Raw genomic sequence first — 12998 nt, forward strand, 5'->3', positions numbered from 1 at the left:
TTCCCACACTGGCAATTGTAGTTGTGCCACGCGACACTGCCACTTGCATTATATGCTGCTAGAAATTGCATTTTGCACCTGGCACTGCCAGGTGAAATATTTGATGGGAGACCAGAGAGATGTTTTAGCAATGTTAGAGAACTTATTTTATGTCTCTGTGTGTCATTTTATGCATCATTTTTTTAATTATTATTTTTAAATGTCTGTTTAGAACTTGTTGGAAACAACACAATATTTGCATTGAAATTCCTGTAGCTTTTTTATTTATTCAACAAAAAAAAAAATCTATAGCTCATTTTTTTTTTCTTGGTTAATTTTATCTAGTTTCATGGTTGTGATCTACAGTTTTTTATTTATTCAACAAAAAAGGCAGACTCCTTGTCCCCGCACATTGTGTTCTTTTCTCCCTATCTAATATACTTTCTTTTAGTATAAAAAAATGGAATCTAACCTTTTCTTTGGTTTCATACAGGACATCTGAATCTTTCTCACCAATTTGCTTGCCAAGATATAATCCCATGGCATTTCTGTATGCATATGTTCATTACCTTGATGTAAGCAGCACTTAAATTCATGATACTTACACAGATTTAAATGATGCCTGGCTGGATCTTGTTCAGTGATTGCAGTTTTTCTTGAGACTGCAGAATCACTAATTTTCAATTACTTTTATTTTCATTGAGCAGATGCTGTTCACTTAAGTCATCTTTGTTGTATATTGGTTGCATCGCCACTGCAAGAAATGACAAGAATCTTACTTTTTGTGGCAGGTTGACACATATTTAATGTTGCTGACTACTAGTTCAGATGCCTTCTATCACCTTAAAGATTGCAGGTATATATATTTTTTATTTTATTTTTTAAAATATGGAATACTGCCCTAACCACTAGGTCATGCAGCATGGAAGAAAATGATTCATACAGCTGATCTCGTCTAGTGGGAATCTCCAATTCCCTCACCCCCAGTCCAACTAATTCTTGTGTGTGCTAGTGTATGACACACTTGTAAAAATAATTATATGATAGTGATCTTACAATTCAAAAGGTCTGTTTTGTGGATCACACCTAAGGTGCCCACAAATAGGTATTCTACGATTTCCCTTTCTTTGTAGAAAAATCTTTCAATAGGAAACTTTGGATTTTGAAAACTATTTTTTAAATCTTTCGCTTAAATGAAAACTGCGAGGCTACACTAGAAATAATAATCCTAGTGCCTATCTACCCATACTGAATAGGGGACTAAATCCATGTTATCTCATGATTCCTATGAGGGAAGATGAAGAATCACCGATATATGAACCAAGTGAGCAGTTTAATCCAACATGCAACTAAAACAATTAAATTGTTGAGCATGCTCCTACCAATGATAAAAAATAATATAATTAATATCCTGAACTACTGTAGTTCCTTAAATTTTTGGTTCTAGTACTAGGGAGATTTCTTCCTATGTTGTGCCAGCACTTTGGCAGGGCTTCGCTCCCTTGAATCTCCTTTACGGTGGCTTAAAGCTGGGATCCCTCAGAGGTAGACTCATCCCTGATTTATAAATCTGCAAAGGGTGAATTAGAGTTGGGGTTTATAATTGGGGCACTAAGAAGCCCCACTGATCTTCAAGATTAATTCTAGGGCACTTAAAATACAATCCATGGATCAATACAATCTCAAAATGCATAGAAAAAAAAAAAAATCTGAAGGTCTGAAGGTGCCCAAAAGAGGATACCATGTTTTTTAGGTGGTGGTGGTTTCTCTCCTTCAATATGCTGATGATACCATGTTTTTCTTTAGGCAACCATGGTCATACTTTCTTGCATATTTTGAGTCTTCTTCATATTTTTGAGTGGATATTTGGGCTAAAGTTAACATGGGAAAGATTGGTCTTGCAGCTATGAAATGACCTGCTGATTGAGTTAGTGAGTTGGCTTTATTTGCAGGTTTTGGTATTTTGAATTGGCCTTTGTCCTATTTAGGGGTCCCTTTGGGTGGTAATTCTAGGTTGGTGAACTTTTGGGATCTAGTAGTAGAGAGTGTCCAAGTGTCTTGCTAGTATCTGTTTATATTATTCGTATTTTTTAAGATTCTCGTGGGATTTGCTAGTAAGCTTGAGAAAATTATGAGAGACTCCCTTTGCTCTGGGGTGCGAGATAAGGGGGACCATTTGATGTGTTGGGACGTCATGCATGGGTCAAAATGTTGGTTGGTTTGGGTCTTGGTAATTTGGTGTCTAAAACTGCCCTCCTTGGCTAAATGGCTTTGGTGGTTCCCCTTAGAGGATTCATCCCTTTGGCATAATGTCATTAAAAGTAAGTTTAGTCTGAACGTGGATGGGTGGGATACTGTTTTGGGATCTAGATGCTCTTTGGAAAGTCCATAGAGATCTATCTATCAGATTTATCCCCTCTTCATTCCCCATGCTTAGTATGTGTTGGATGTGGGTTCTCGTATTCATTTTTGGAAAGACCTTTAGTTGGGGAATGTTGCTGTGTCCACCTCTTTCCCTCTCTTCTATCGCTTGAGCTCAGGGTGGAATAGCGCTGTTTCTTCTTTTTTTGTTGAATTGGATGGTCCTTTGCGTTAATGGCATTTTCATTTTTGGAGGCCTCTCAATGAGAGGGAGATGGTTGAGCTTTCTTCTTTGCTGTTGATGCTGAATAATTGTCGTATTTCCTTAGGAGCTGATACTTGTTCTTGGTCTTTGAACCCTTTGGGGGTTTATTCTTGCAAATCCTTTTGCAATTTTTTAACCTGTTCTAATTGTTCTTTTCCACTCCATAAAATTTTTTTAAAAAAAAAAAATGGCAGGCCAAAATTCCCCCAAAAGTTGAGGCTTTTATCTGGTTGGCTGTGCTTAATAGGGTCAATACCAACAACATGTAGCAGAGTCGGAGACCATTGAAGGCACTTTCTCCAGATGTTTGTGTTCGTTGCTGTAGCAGTTCAGGAACAACATCCCATTTATCTCTGCACTGTGATTTTGCTCAGAAAATGTGGAATAAGTTATTTGGTATATTGAGAGACAGTTGGGCTTCTCCGGAAACGGGGAGGAATTTTTGGCTGTTCCTTTTTTAGGGTTTTGGAAGGTGGAAGGATCTGGATGTTCTATGGTGATGCGCTTATTATCCAGTGATCTGGGGTTTATGGTTGGAATGTAATGTGGTTTTTTTTTTTTTGGGGGACGGGGGGGTTGGAGAAGCTGAATTCTTTGCTGGTTTAGGAGAAGATTCACTATCTGGCTTCACTTTAATGTGTTGACTTTGGGTGCTTTAAAGGAGTGAGCTTCTCAGATATTCAACGGGATTGGATTTATCTTATGGCTTGATTTTGTACTTTTTGTCTTTGCCCTTTTCTGTTTTTTCTTTCAGTTTTTTTTCCAGGAGTATGCCTTATTCTCCTTTTTGTATATTGCCAATCTTTTAAGGAAATCTTCTTTTTCTATAAGAGGAGGAGGAAATCCATGTCGTCAAGAACCAGGCATCAAGTGGTGTTCCATTATACGCTGTTATGGTACACAGAACGGCACCCTTAACTCTGCTAATTTTGCGATCAATCCTATTTTTACCTGATTTTGAAACGGAGAAGTCTGTTCTCTCTGGATTCTGTATCTTTTACATATTATTAGTTCCCAAATTAGCCTCTTAGGATATTTAGGTTAGATTCCACGTATTTCTCATGAAAAGTGGGAGTGGGGCCCATGGGTCTGGGAGTGATGGGATATTTTTCGCACAATGGGAATGAGGTACAAATTATTGGGCCAAATCTGGTGTCTACAAATTGATGCATTGAAAATCCATAGAATAATACATTTGAGACTGCCTTTTAGTTAAATTTTTTTTATATTTAAAATCAAATCACTAAACTTCATTAATCATTATAATGTTGTCACAATGAGCACTGCCTCTAAAAACATTAAGGGTAATACTATATTTACTAAGGTGCACATTTTATTTGATATAAGGCTTGTATAGGTTATGTTCTGACCTCTGTTAAATTTGGATGGAACACATTTATTGAAGACAAATGAATTCGAGTGAACTAAAACTTTGTTATAAATTTTGTTTTTAAATAATATTCTTAAATATGTTTAAATTCGATCTTTAACATATTTTGTGGGTAAACTGTTGATTTCTTGTCAGACTTTCCTATGCCAGCCTAAAGCTTTTAGAATATGGCAAACTGGTGATAAAGGATATGACAAATTAAAAAATAAAATTAAAGTAGCATTTTTTTCCTGAATGTTGCCCTTTTATTGTTTTAACAGTTTATTTTTCTTTCTTTTTGTTGAAGCTATATACATTGTTAGTCCACAACCTAATAGCTTAAGCTTTTAGGTAAAGTGGTAATCTAACATGGTATTAGGGCCAATTACCAGGAGGTCCTAGGTTCTAGTCTCATTCCCCACGTTTGCTGTGTGGTGCTAAAAAAATTATTGTATTCCCTGGGTGGGTGTTATTTATTTTGTTTTTATCTCTCCACATGCTGTCAGGCTGCATGTGTGGGGGATTGTTGGCCCACAACCTAATAGCTTCAGCTTTTAGGTAAAGTGGTAGTCTAAAACTTTTATCATATTTCTTTACTCTTCTGTGTTTCATTTTTTTCTTTTAAAATTAACTAGCCATTATCTGCAGAGTGCAAAGAACAAACTCAATATGCAACACAAATTTTATTTTAATGCTTTACTTAAACGTTATGTTCCTTTCACATATATTACTATCATCATGAGCGCCATATTATTAGTTTTTTGTTTCTTTCTATTGTGTTTTTTCCTTTTTTACTTGAGGCTTCTTGTTGTATGATGAACTGCATTAGGTGACCTTCAAGGTGTTTTATTCTTCTTGTCCTTTTGTTTTTGCGTGGGGTGTCTGGAGGGGCGTGGGATTGATGTTGCAATGTTGAACGAGTCAACTAGAATACCAGATACACATGCGGCTCAAAATAAATCATTGACTGTTCTAAATATCGAGGTGTGAATGAGTGCTATTTTATCATCCATCAGCAAAGAACTGAAGCTGTAGTTTACTGCCAAGCAAATAGTTCAATCCCCTCCCCCCGTTCTTATTTCTCATTTCTCTAGTATGGTAAGACATTTGGGTGAATCTCTACAGGATTCGAATTGAAATGGTCCTTTTGAAGTCAAATGTTCTGAGTGAAGTTCAGAGATCCATGCTAGATGGTGGAATGCATGTTGAAGATTTGCCTGATCCCTCTCCTCGTTCAGCATCTTTATCGTCTCATTTAGGTCAGCATAGACCTGCAACAGACTCTCCAGAAAGATTTAAGGAAGTACTTCCTGGCATTGGTGGTCCTGCTGGACTTTGGCATTTCATATATCGCAGCATATATTTGGATCAGTATGTATCCTCCGAGTTCTCATCCCCTATTAATAGTCCCCGACAGCAGAAAAGGTAACAGTGCTAAGTGTTGTAGCACGTTTGTTGGACATAAGTTCTAAACTCTTGCTTTGTAAATGTATTTCTGCCTTTTGCCATTGGTAGGATAACCTGATTCTCGTTTTTCAGATTATATAGAGCTTACCAAAAGCTCTTTGCTTCCATGCATGATGGAGGATTTGGGCCTCACAAAACTCAGTTTAGGAGAGATGAAAACTATGGTAAAAACTTCATATTTCCAATTCGTCTTTCTCCTTGATGTGCAAATGGTGTTGATATTTTTCTTAAATAGATTTTTGTGTGCCTTTGTTAGTTCATAGTTCGTTGTCAGTGTTGAAGTGAAGTGCAGTAATTTAATTCAAAATCTGAGATTTGATTGGAGGGACCTTGGATATGAAGAATATCTAGATCCACTAGAAAAATTAGTGCCCTGCAATTTTGTAGAATATATTTCTTCTCATCTACCTTTCATTGTTTAATTTTTTTTGGTTGATTGGCCAGCAAATAGTAATCTTTTGAAAATGTTCCTCACATACAATGGAATGACATGAGTTTGTGAATTAAATTTAGGAGCACAGAAATAGGAAAAGAATATCTTATAATGCACATAATGATATGAGATCACTCACATAGTTTACATACAAACAATTTCCCAATCTTTCTGACTTGCTCCTACGGAACCAAGGTTGAAAAGATTGGAAAAAATAGTCACACTGAACTGATATATGTTGCAGATATATTTCATGAAACACCATGCAAATGCATGCATGCAAGGTTACTCCTTTGTGACCGGTTGGTCACGGTTTAAAACCAAGGAAACAGTCTCTCTACATAAAAAATAAGAGTAAGACTGCATACACTCTGATGACCCTCCCTCTACCCTTGCAAAGCGGGGAGCCTTGTGGCCTTGGTACACCCTTTACACCATGCAAATGCGTGTGCTATGTACACTATTAACTGGAATTACCATTCATAATTTGACACATTTTATGCATCGCTTCTACATTTTTTTTTTTTTATAGCAAAAGAAAATGTTATTAATTAGAGAAGAATTTACAATAGGGAAAATGAGACATCTCCCAAAGAAAGTCTGGAACAAACCGGAAGAAACTACTAAAACCTGTAGAGAAAGAAGAAAACCAACAAGCCAGCACATTCCTCCTACCTCTTTGAATCTCCTGGAAAATGTTTCCTCTAAAATGCCCAAATCAAACGCACCAAAGTGATGCTAAATACTTGATTTTAGCCCAGTCCATCTCCCAAATTGATTTTTTCCCCTGATAATATCTGTGCATTATGTTCCATCCGTATCTCCCATAAAACTGCAATGAAGCCAGACCTCCTTAAGGCTGCCTATCATTCCTTCTACCAAAACCTGTAAAAGAAATGGCTAGCATTCCCTAGCACGTCTTCCACTGATGTAGGGCATACCTAATTCTCTCGTGCAATACCAAACAGCTTATTCAAAATCTTCCAAGAAAAATCGCAGTGTAAAAAGAGATGAGTAGTTGTTTCAGAGTTCTTGAAGCAGAGCACACAAACATTGGGAGAAAGAGCCTTCAAAGGTCTTCAGATTTGTAGCAAGTTGTTAGTATGTATTTTATTAAGCACAACCAACCTAGTGAAAGCCTTAATTTTAGGGAGCCTAGGCCTTCCAACCAACCATATAACAGGAAATACTGAAAGAGCAGAAATGAAAAATTGGAATGGATCAAGAATTCAAAAAAAGATTTGCAAGAATGCGTAATTTATGGTACTGAATCTTTGGCTGTTGAAAATATTTCATGAATATAATAAAAATAAAATGTGGTAATTTTTATTATGCCCATGGCAGAAAAACTGGCAAAATCATTACTACTGTGACAATAATTGGATGAATTCTAGTGTAAGTAAAATTCTTTAATGAGGGTGTTTTCTTTTTCCTTTTCTTGCTTTCCTTTCCTTCTTTTTCTCTTTCTTTCTAATGGGAATCATCAAGGGTAATTTTTAGTAAAATTATTTCAACATTATAGCAAATCAAACCCATTGCAAAGCTTTCTATGAGCCATCTAGAAAGAGCAAGACTTCAAGAATCCCCTTCAGCAGCGTCACTTCTTCCTGGCAATTTGGACTTTGGAGAAGGAAATAATGGTTTTTCCTTGAATGATCTCTAAAAACACCTACAGTGTCTAGTTGCTCTGCCCCCTGTTCCCATAAGGGATTTCCATTAAAATCTTTTTGTATTTTATTTATTTATTTATTTATTTGGGGTTGGGGATGTTGGTGTTTGAACCAGATGAAAGCTAGTCTGACAGTGATCAGCAAGGATTATATAAATATGCATATTGCAAAATGCAATTTAAGATTAACAAAAATTGACTAACGTTATGCTGATGTGTACTTTGTAATGACTTCAATGGCAAGTAATATGGTTAGATATTGTAGAGCTAGATGAAGGCCAAAATGACTGTCACTTGAAGCTATGCTAAAATATTTATGTACTATAGCTTATATAATACTTTCTTTGTGAGAAAGGGGTTTGGCGAGAGTTAGCATTAGTGGATGAATGGTTATATGTCTTACGTGTTTTTTCTAGTGATAGTGAATGGTGAACCCAAGTCTTGGTTTAATGCCCTGAGGGGTATTTGACAAGGTGATGTGCTGATGAGCGTCTTAGGGAGTGATCCTCTGATGTAGGGTGTGGTTTGCTAGATTGGCCTTTGACATACCTAGGAGTCCCTTTGGGATGTAATCCTAGATCTATGAAATTTTGGAATCCAGTTGTGGAAATGGTGGCGAGGCATCTAGATGGTTGGAAGGGGGCTTTTTTCTCTCTTGGGGTAGGGTCACTCTTATCCAAGATTATCTGTCTAGTATCCCGTTGTTACTTGTCTATTTCTGAGATTCCAGTGGGGATTGCTAGCAAGATTGAGGAAATTATGAGAGATTTCCTGTGGTTGGATATTTTTTTTTTTTTGGGGGGGGGGGGGGGTGTCATAGGGACAATTTGTGTGCTGGGATGTTGTGTGTAGGTCAAAATTGGATGGTGGTTGGGCCTTGGAAAGTTGGTGTCTAAAAACACTAATCTTAAATAAATGGATTTTTGACATTTTCCCATGGAGGATTTTCACTTTAGCATAGAGTCATTTGAAGCAAGTTTTGTTTGAGTGAGAATGGTTGGGATACCAATGTTGGCGTTTGATGTTCGTAGATTTATCCCTTATTCATTCTGCACACTATCTTTGTCTGGGGAATGTTGTTTTATCCACCTCTTTTCCTTTTCTCTTTCGTTTGTGCTTAGGGTGCAATAGCGTTATCTCTTTCTTTGGTGTTTATTCAGATAGTCCTTTGGCTTCTTGGGATTTTCACTTTAGGAGATTTCTTAATGAAGGGGAGTTGGTTGAGCTGTCCTCTTTATTGGCTTTGTTGAATAATTGTCATACTTTGGGTATGGATGTTCGCTCTTGGTCCTTGGATCATTTGGGGGTATTTTCTTGTAAATTATTTTGTGAATTCTTGGCCCATTCTAATTCCTCCTTTCATCTTTATTATAATATTTTGGAAGGCAAAAGTACTTCCAAAATTAAGGCTTTTATTTGGTTGCTCATGCTTAATAGAAGCAATACCAATAACTTCTTGTAGATTAGGAGACCATTGATGACACTTTCTCTAGGTGTATACAACTATGCGTATTTTTCTATAATAATTCAGAGACAGCTTCTCATCTCTTTCTGCATTGGAATTTTGCTTGGAGAGTACGGAATAAATTATTTGAGGTTTTTGGGGAAAGTTGGGTTTGTCCAGAATTTGTGGAGGAATTTTGGGCTACTTCATTTGTGTGTTTTGGAAGGAGAAAGGACAGAGCTGCACTATGGAAATGTGGTTTTTTTTTCGGTAGTGTTGTGGGTTATGGTTGGAGTAATGCATTTACCTTCTTGGGGAGGAAGTTGAATTAGTTGTTGTTTTGGGAAAAGAATCACTACTTGGCATCGTTGTGGTGCTTTGGTTTTGGGTATTTCAAGGGAGTGAACCTTTTGGATGTTCGGCAAGATTGGCATAACTAGTTGGTTTGATTTTTAAGGAGTTGTGGTTTTGATTGCTTATTTTTCATTCTTTTGTTGTTTTTTATTTCTCTTTATGGTTTGTCCAAGTATTCTCATTTTTTCTAAATTCTTAGTCTCTTAATGAATCTCTTCTTTTGCTATCAAAAAAAGAAAAAGAGAGAGATGAAAGAAATGAGCTTCGTTTGTCAGAGGATACTATGCAATTATAGAACTTAACTAAGCCTAAACAAGCCATGTTTGATGAACTTTGTTCTCAATGTTCTTATCTGTGATTTTTTTCTCTGCTCTGTGAATGAATATTGTCAAGTTAAAACCTGAGTGCTGGTTGTAGCCTTATCAGCCCAAACTAGTGGTTGATGTTGTTTGAGTTTAGGGATTTAAGCAGAAATGCGGGCAACCACACTGTTTGCTTTCTTAATTGATAAAGAGCCAAAAAATGCTGGTCTATCTTTTCATCCTCTCTTTGTCTCTGTTTGATAGATTGACATACAATGTTCAGGTCAAGTCTTAACAGCTTAAGTCTTTAGGTCAAGTGGTAATCTAACATTGTATCAGAACTCTAGGTCCAGAAGGTCCTTGGTTCTAGTTTCACAATCTACTAATGTTTGCCTGTTACGTTTGTTTGCAGTGTACTTTGATTTTGTTTGTGTACCTGAAGTTCAATTTGTTTGCCTCTTCAGATCGATCTGCTAAATATTTTTCTATTGTCCCTTATATCATGTGTTTTGGATTGGCTATTGTCAAAACCTTTTTTCCTGTGCATGAAGTTGTTTACATTTTTTCAATTCATAAATGTATGTTTTGACCTGCTAATTGTAATAAGCATGGTTCTTCCTTAATACTTCATCATAAAGCTTCCATATTGAAATTTGTTTGTATTTATGTGTCAGTTCTACTCTGCTGGGCCACACAGGATTTTGAACTTTATGCAGCATTTGATCCTCTTGCAGACAAGGTTTGCTTGTATTTTTTTGTTTTTGTATTTTGTTTTTCTGTTTTTTTTGTTTTTTGTTTTTTTTTTGTTTGCTTCATTATGATAAATTTTTCTTCCATTTCATCAAATACTTCTATTAGTTCCGTTTATATTTGTCCATTTATATCTACCAATTAATTTTATGTTTAATATTCATATCTCTAGTAAGGCAAAACATTATCTGTAAATGCGATCTATGAGATGGGTTTAAATGTTGTGCAACATTTCTTTACCCAACATAGGGCTGCTATTCCTGTATTCTTAGAAGGTATACTCACCTTTATAAAATTGAAGAAATCTTGAGTCATGTTTTGTTTACTGAATATCTATTCCTATGAATATAATGGTCATAATATAGAGACCTGGTAACTGACAAAAAAAAAAAGTCAAATGACTCTGCAAAAGATCATGTTATTCCATATAACATGAAAATGGACATTCTAATGTGAAATTTAGAAATAATTGTTCCTGGTCTATTATGCATTATAGGGAAATAAAAAGTTTTACAGTGTCATTTGGCTAGTGATAACCACACTTTTTTTCCTTTATAAGCTATTGAATGCGCATATTCTTAAGTATATTTAATTTTTTTGTAAGCCAAATGTAACCTAATTAATTGGATATCTTTTCTTGATCGGAAATCTAAACGTGTCAGAAGACTTATTTTATGGACCATTAACCATATTGATAAACGGTTGGTGAAATATTTAGCTGTTGGTCATCCAACAGGGCAGCTGTGGTCTCCTGCCAAATGCTGTGCTGTTCTTTGATTACGTTTGAAAAACAAGAGGGGAGGGGAGGGGTGGGGTTTCAAAATGCCAAAGTATTTAATAATGAGATGTGGCAAATAGAATGTGATGTGTGCCCATTGGATGGTGAGCTGTTGCTCCCATTGCTAGAAATTTGAGGTCTTCTGACAGGTGACAGACATTAACTTCACGACCAACCACATTGATCATTCATATCCTTTAGTCAAAATGTATAGTACTTTCTGAGTTGCCTACTAAATTTGTTATTTTAACTTTTTTATAAATGACAAACAGTTAATAGAACTAAGCAACCAGGCTGCAGTGGATTGACATGTGGACTCTGGCCTTTGTGTTGTTATTTTTGAGTGTATCTCATTTCTTTTGAATATCTATTTGCAGGCTTCGGCAATAAAAACTTGCAACCGGGTCTGTCAATGGGTGAAAGATGTGGAAAATGAGATTTTCTTGTTGGGAGCAAGCCCTTTTTCGTGGTGATTTTGCCCTAATTATTATGTAACACACCATTGTATTCTAGTTTTGTTTTTTTATTTGTTTTTCTTGTTTTTTATGTTTTTTCTCACTTTAAATTGCTTCAAGAAAGCCTCGCCGTCCTACACAGCAATCTAATGCCAACTGTAAGTCATTTGTTTTTTCTTTTTACTTTTTTTTGGGGCTTATTATTACTCTTAGATGACCTTTTAATGGTTTGAGTACATTGGCTGTCATCATCTTTTGTACAAAAGAGCAGCACAATTATTACAACAATGATCATCTATTTAATTTCTCATGCAATGTTTGTTTTCATCTACTCCATATGTAATGCAGCGGATGAGCCAGTGCTGTGACTCTAATGCTTCAACTGGATTTGGTAGTGACAAAATGTTTAACTGTGAGCATTGGATGATATGTTTTTCCTTGAGATTGACAGCCTCCAGAAATTGACTAGTCAAATGGTCTATGGAATTGTTAAGAGTTCTGGTTCGTCTCCAGCAATCAAAGCTCTGGTTTTTGGTTGAATTTAACATTGTATTCCATGGATGAATCAGTTGTCCACCATCCCGGCATGGTGGACAAGTGAGGAGACATATGTATAAAAAATTTCTATAGCCATGCCGAGGTTGGGTGAAACGATGGAGTGATATGTAGTGTCACTAGTTTGGACAAGTTCAGGTGGCATTGGAGGTGCCAGAGGCTTGCATGGTCAATTAACTTAAGCAACGCAAATAGATTGTCGAACCTTTCAATTATTTCGAAGGCGTGGGTTTGGCATCTCTCTTTTCTTTTTTTCAGTGAGCTATTTCACTTTCAAAGTAAAAGCTTGGGAAATTCTCAAAAATTATGAATTTGGACCTTTTAAAAGCTTAAACTTATTATTTTTACAGGTTATTGTATTCAGTGAGTGCCCTTGGTTTTTCAAAATGATATATAGTTAATAACACATTAGTTGCAGTTGTTTAAATGACATTTATTTTGGTCTTTTCAGCATTTTCAAGTGCCTATACTTTTTACTGCACACTTAAGGTTTAGTTAATTTTTTTTAAACGACTCCATTTTTACAGGAAAACAAAACAATTATTACAATAGCATGAATGAACTATTTTATCAGTTTCTTTTTTGAAGTTTCTTTTCATCGATCACAGAGGATCAAATTAAGCCTTGGTTTACTCCGATAAGATTAGGTCCATAGGTCCATTTTCATTGGCATGGCGTTGTGGCTGATGTATTATGAGCAAAAAGAGGGTGGACTGAATGGAGAAGGAGCGAAAATGGATCATGTTGTGGGGTTTCCAAGAGGGGACAGCACCAAAAGAGCTATGCAAGGCATCAGAGTTGAGGAGCTTAGCTTTGC

The 12998-nt window shown here is 36.1% G+C and overlaps 1 protein-coding gene across 2 annotated transcripts in view; it reads left to right on the plus strand.

The window, feature by feature from the left end:
* Nucleotides 1–12400, plus strand: part of LOC131149206 (vacuolar fusion protein MON1 homolog) — a 50183-nt gene extending 37783 nt beyond the window's left edge. The window contains exons 9-15 of one of the 2 annotated variants that reach the window (XR_009135170.1): nucleotides 473–554; nucleotides 771–835; nucleotides 5100–5399; nucleotides 5514–5605; nucleotides 10318–10382; nucleotides 11549–11784; nucleotides 11975–12400. Coding sequence is in view for 1 of the 2 variants with exons in the window: in XM_058099452.1 (XP_057955435.1) it covers nucleotides 473–554; nucleotides 771–835; nucleotides 5100–5399; nucleotides 5514–5605; nucleotides 10318–10382; nucleotides 11549–11644 (700 nt within the window). In the remaining variant the exon portion in view is untranslated. Of the gene's footprint in view, nucleotides 1–472; nucleotides 555–770; nucleotides 836–5099; nucleotides 5400–5513; nucleotides 5606–10317; nucleotides 10383–11548; nucleotides 11942–11974 lie in introns of those variants that run through there. The other variant, XM_058099452.1, reaches the window with a different exon arrangement.
* Nucleotides 12401–12998: the final 598 nt, after the last annotated feature.

Source organism: Malania oleifera, chromosome 2 (assembly GCF_029873635.1).
Source record: "Malania oleifera isolate guangnan ecotype guangnan chromosome 2, ASM2987363v1, whole genome shotgun sequence".
Lineage (NCBI taxonomy): Eukaryota > Viridiplantae > Streptophyta > Magnoliopsida > Santalales > Ximeniaceae > Malania > Malania oleifera.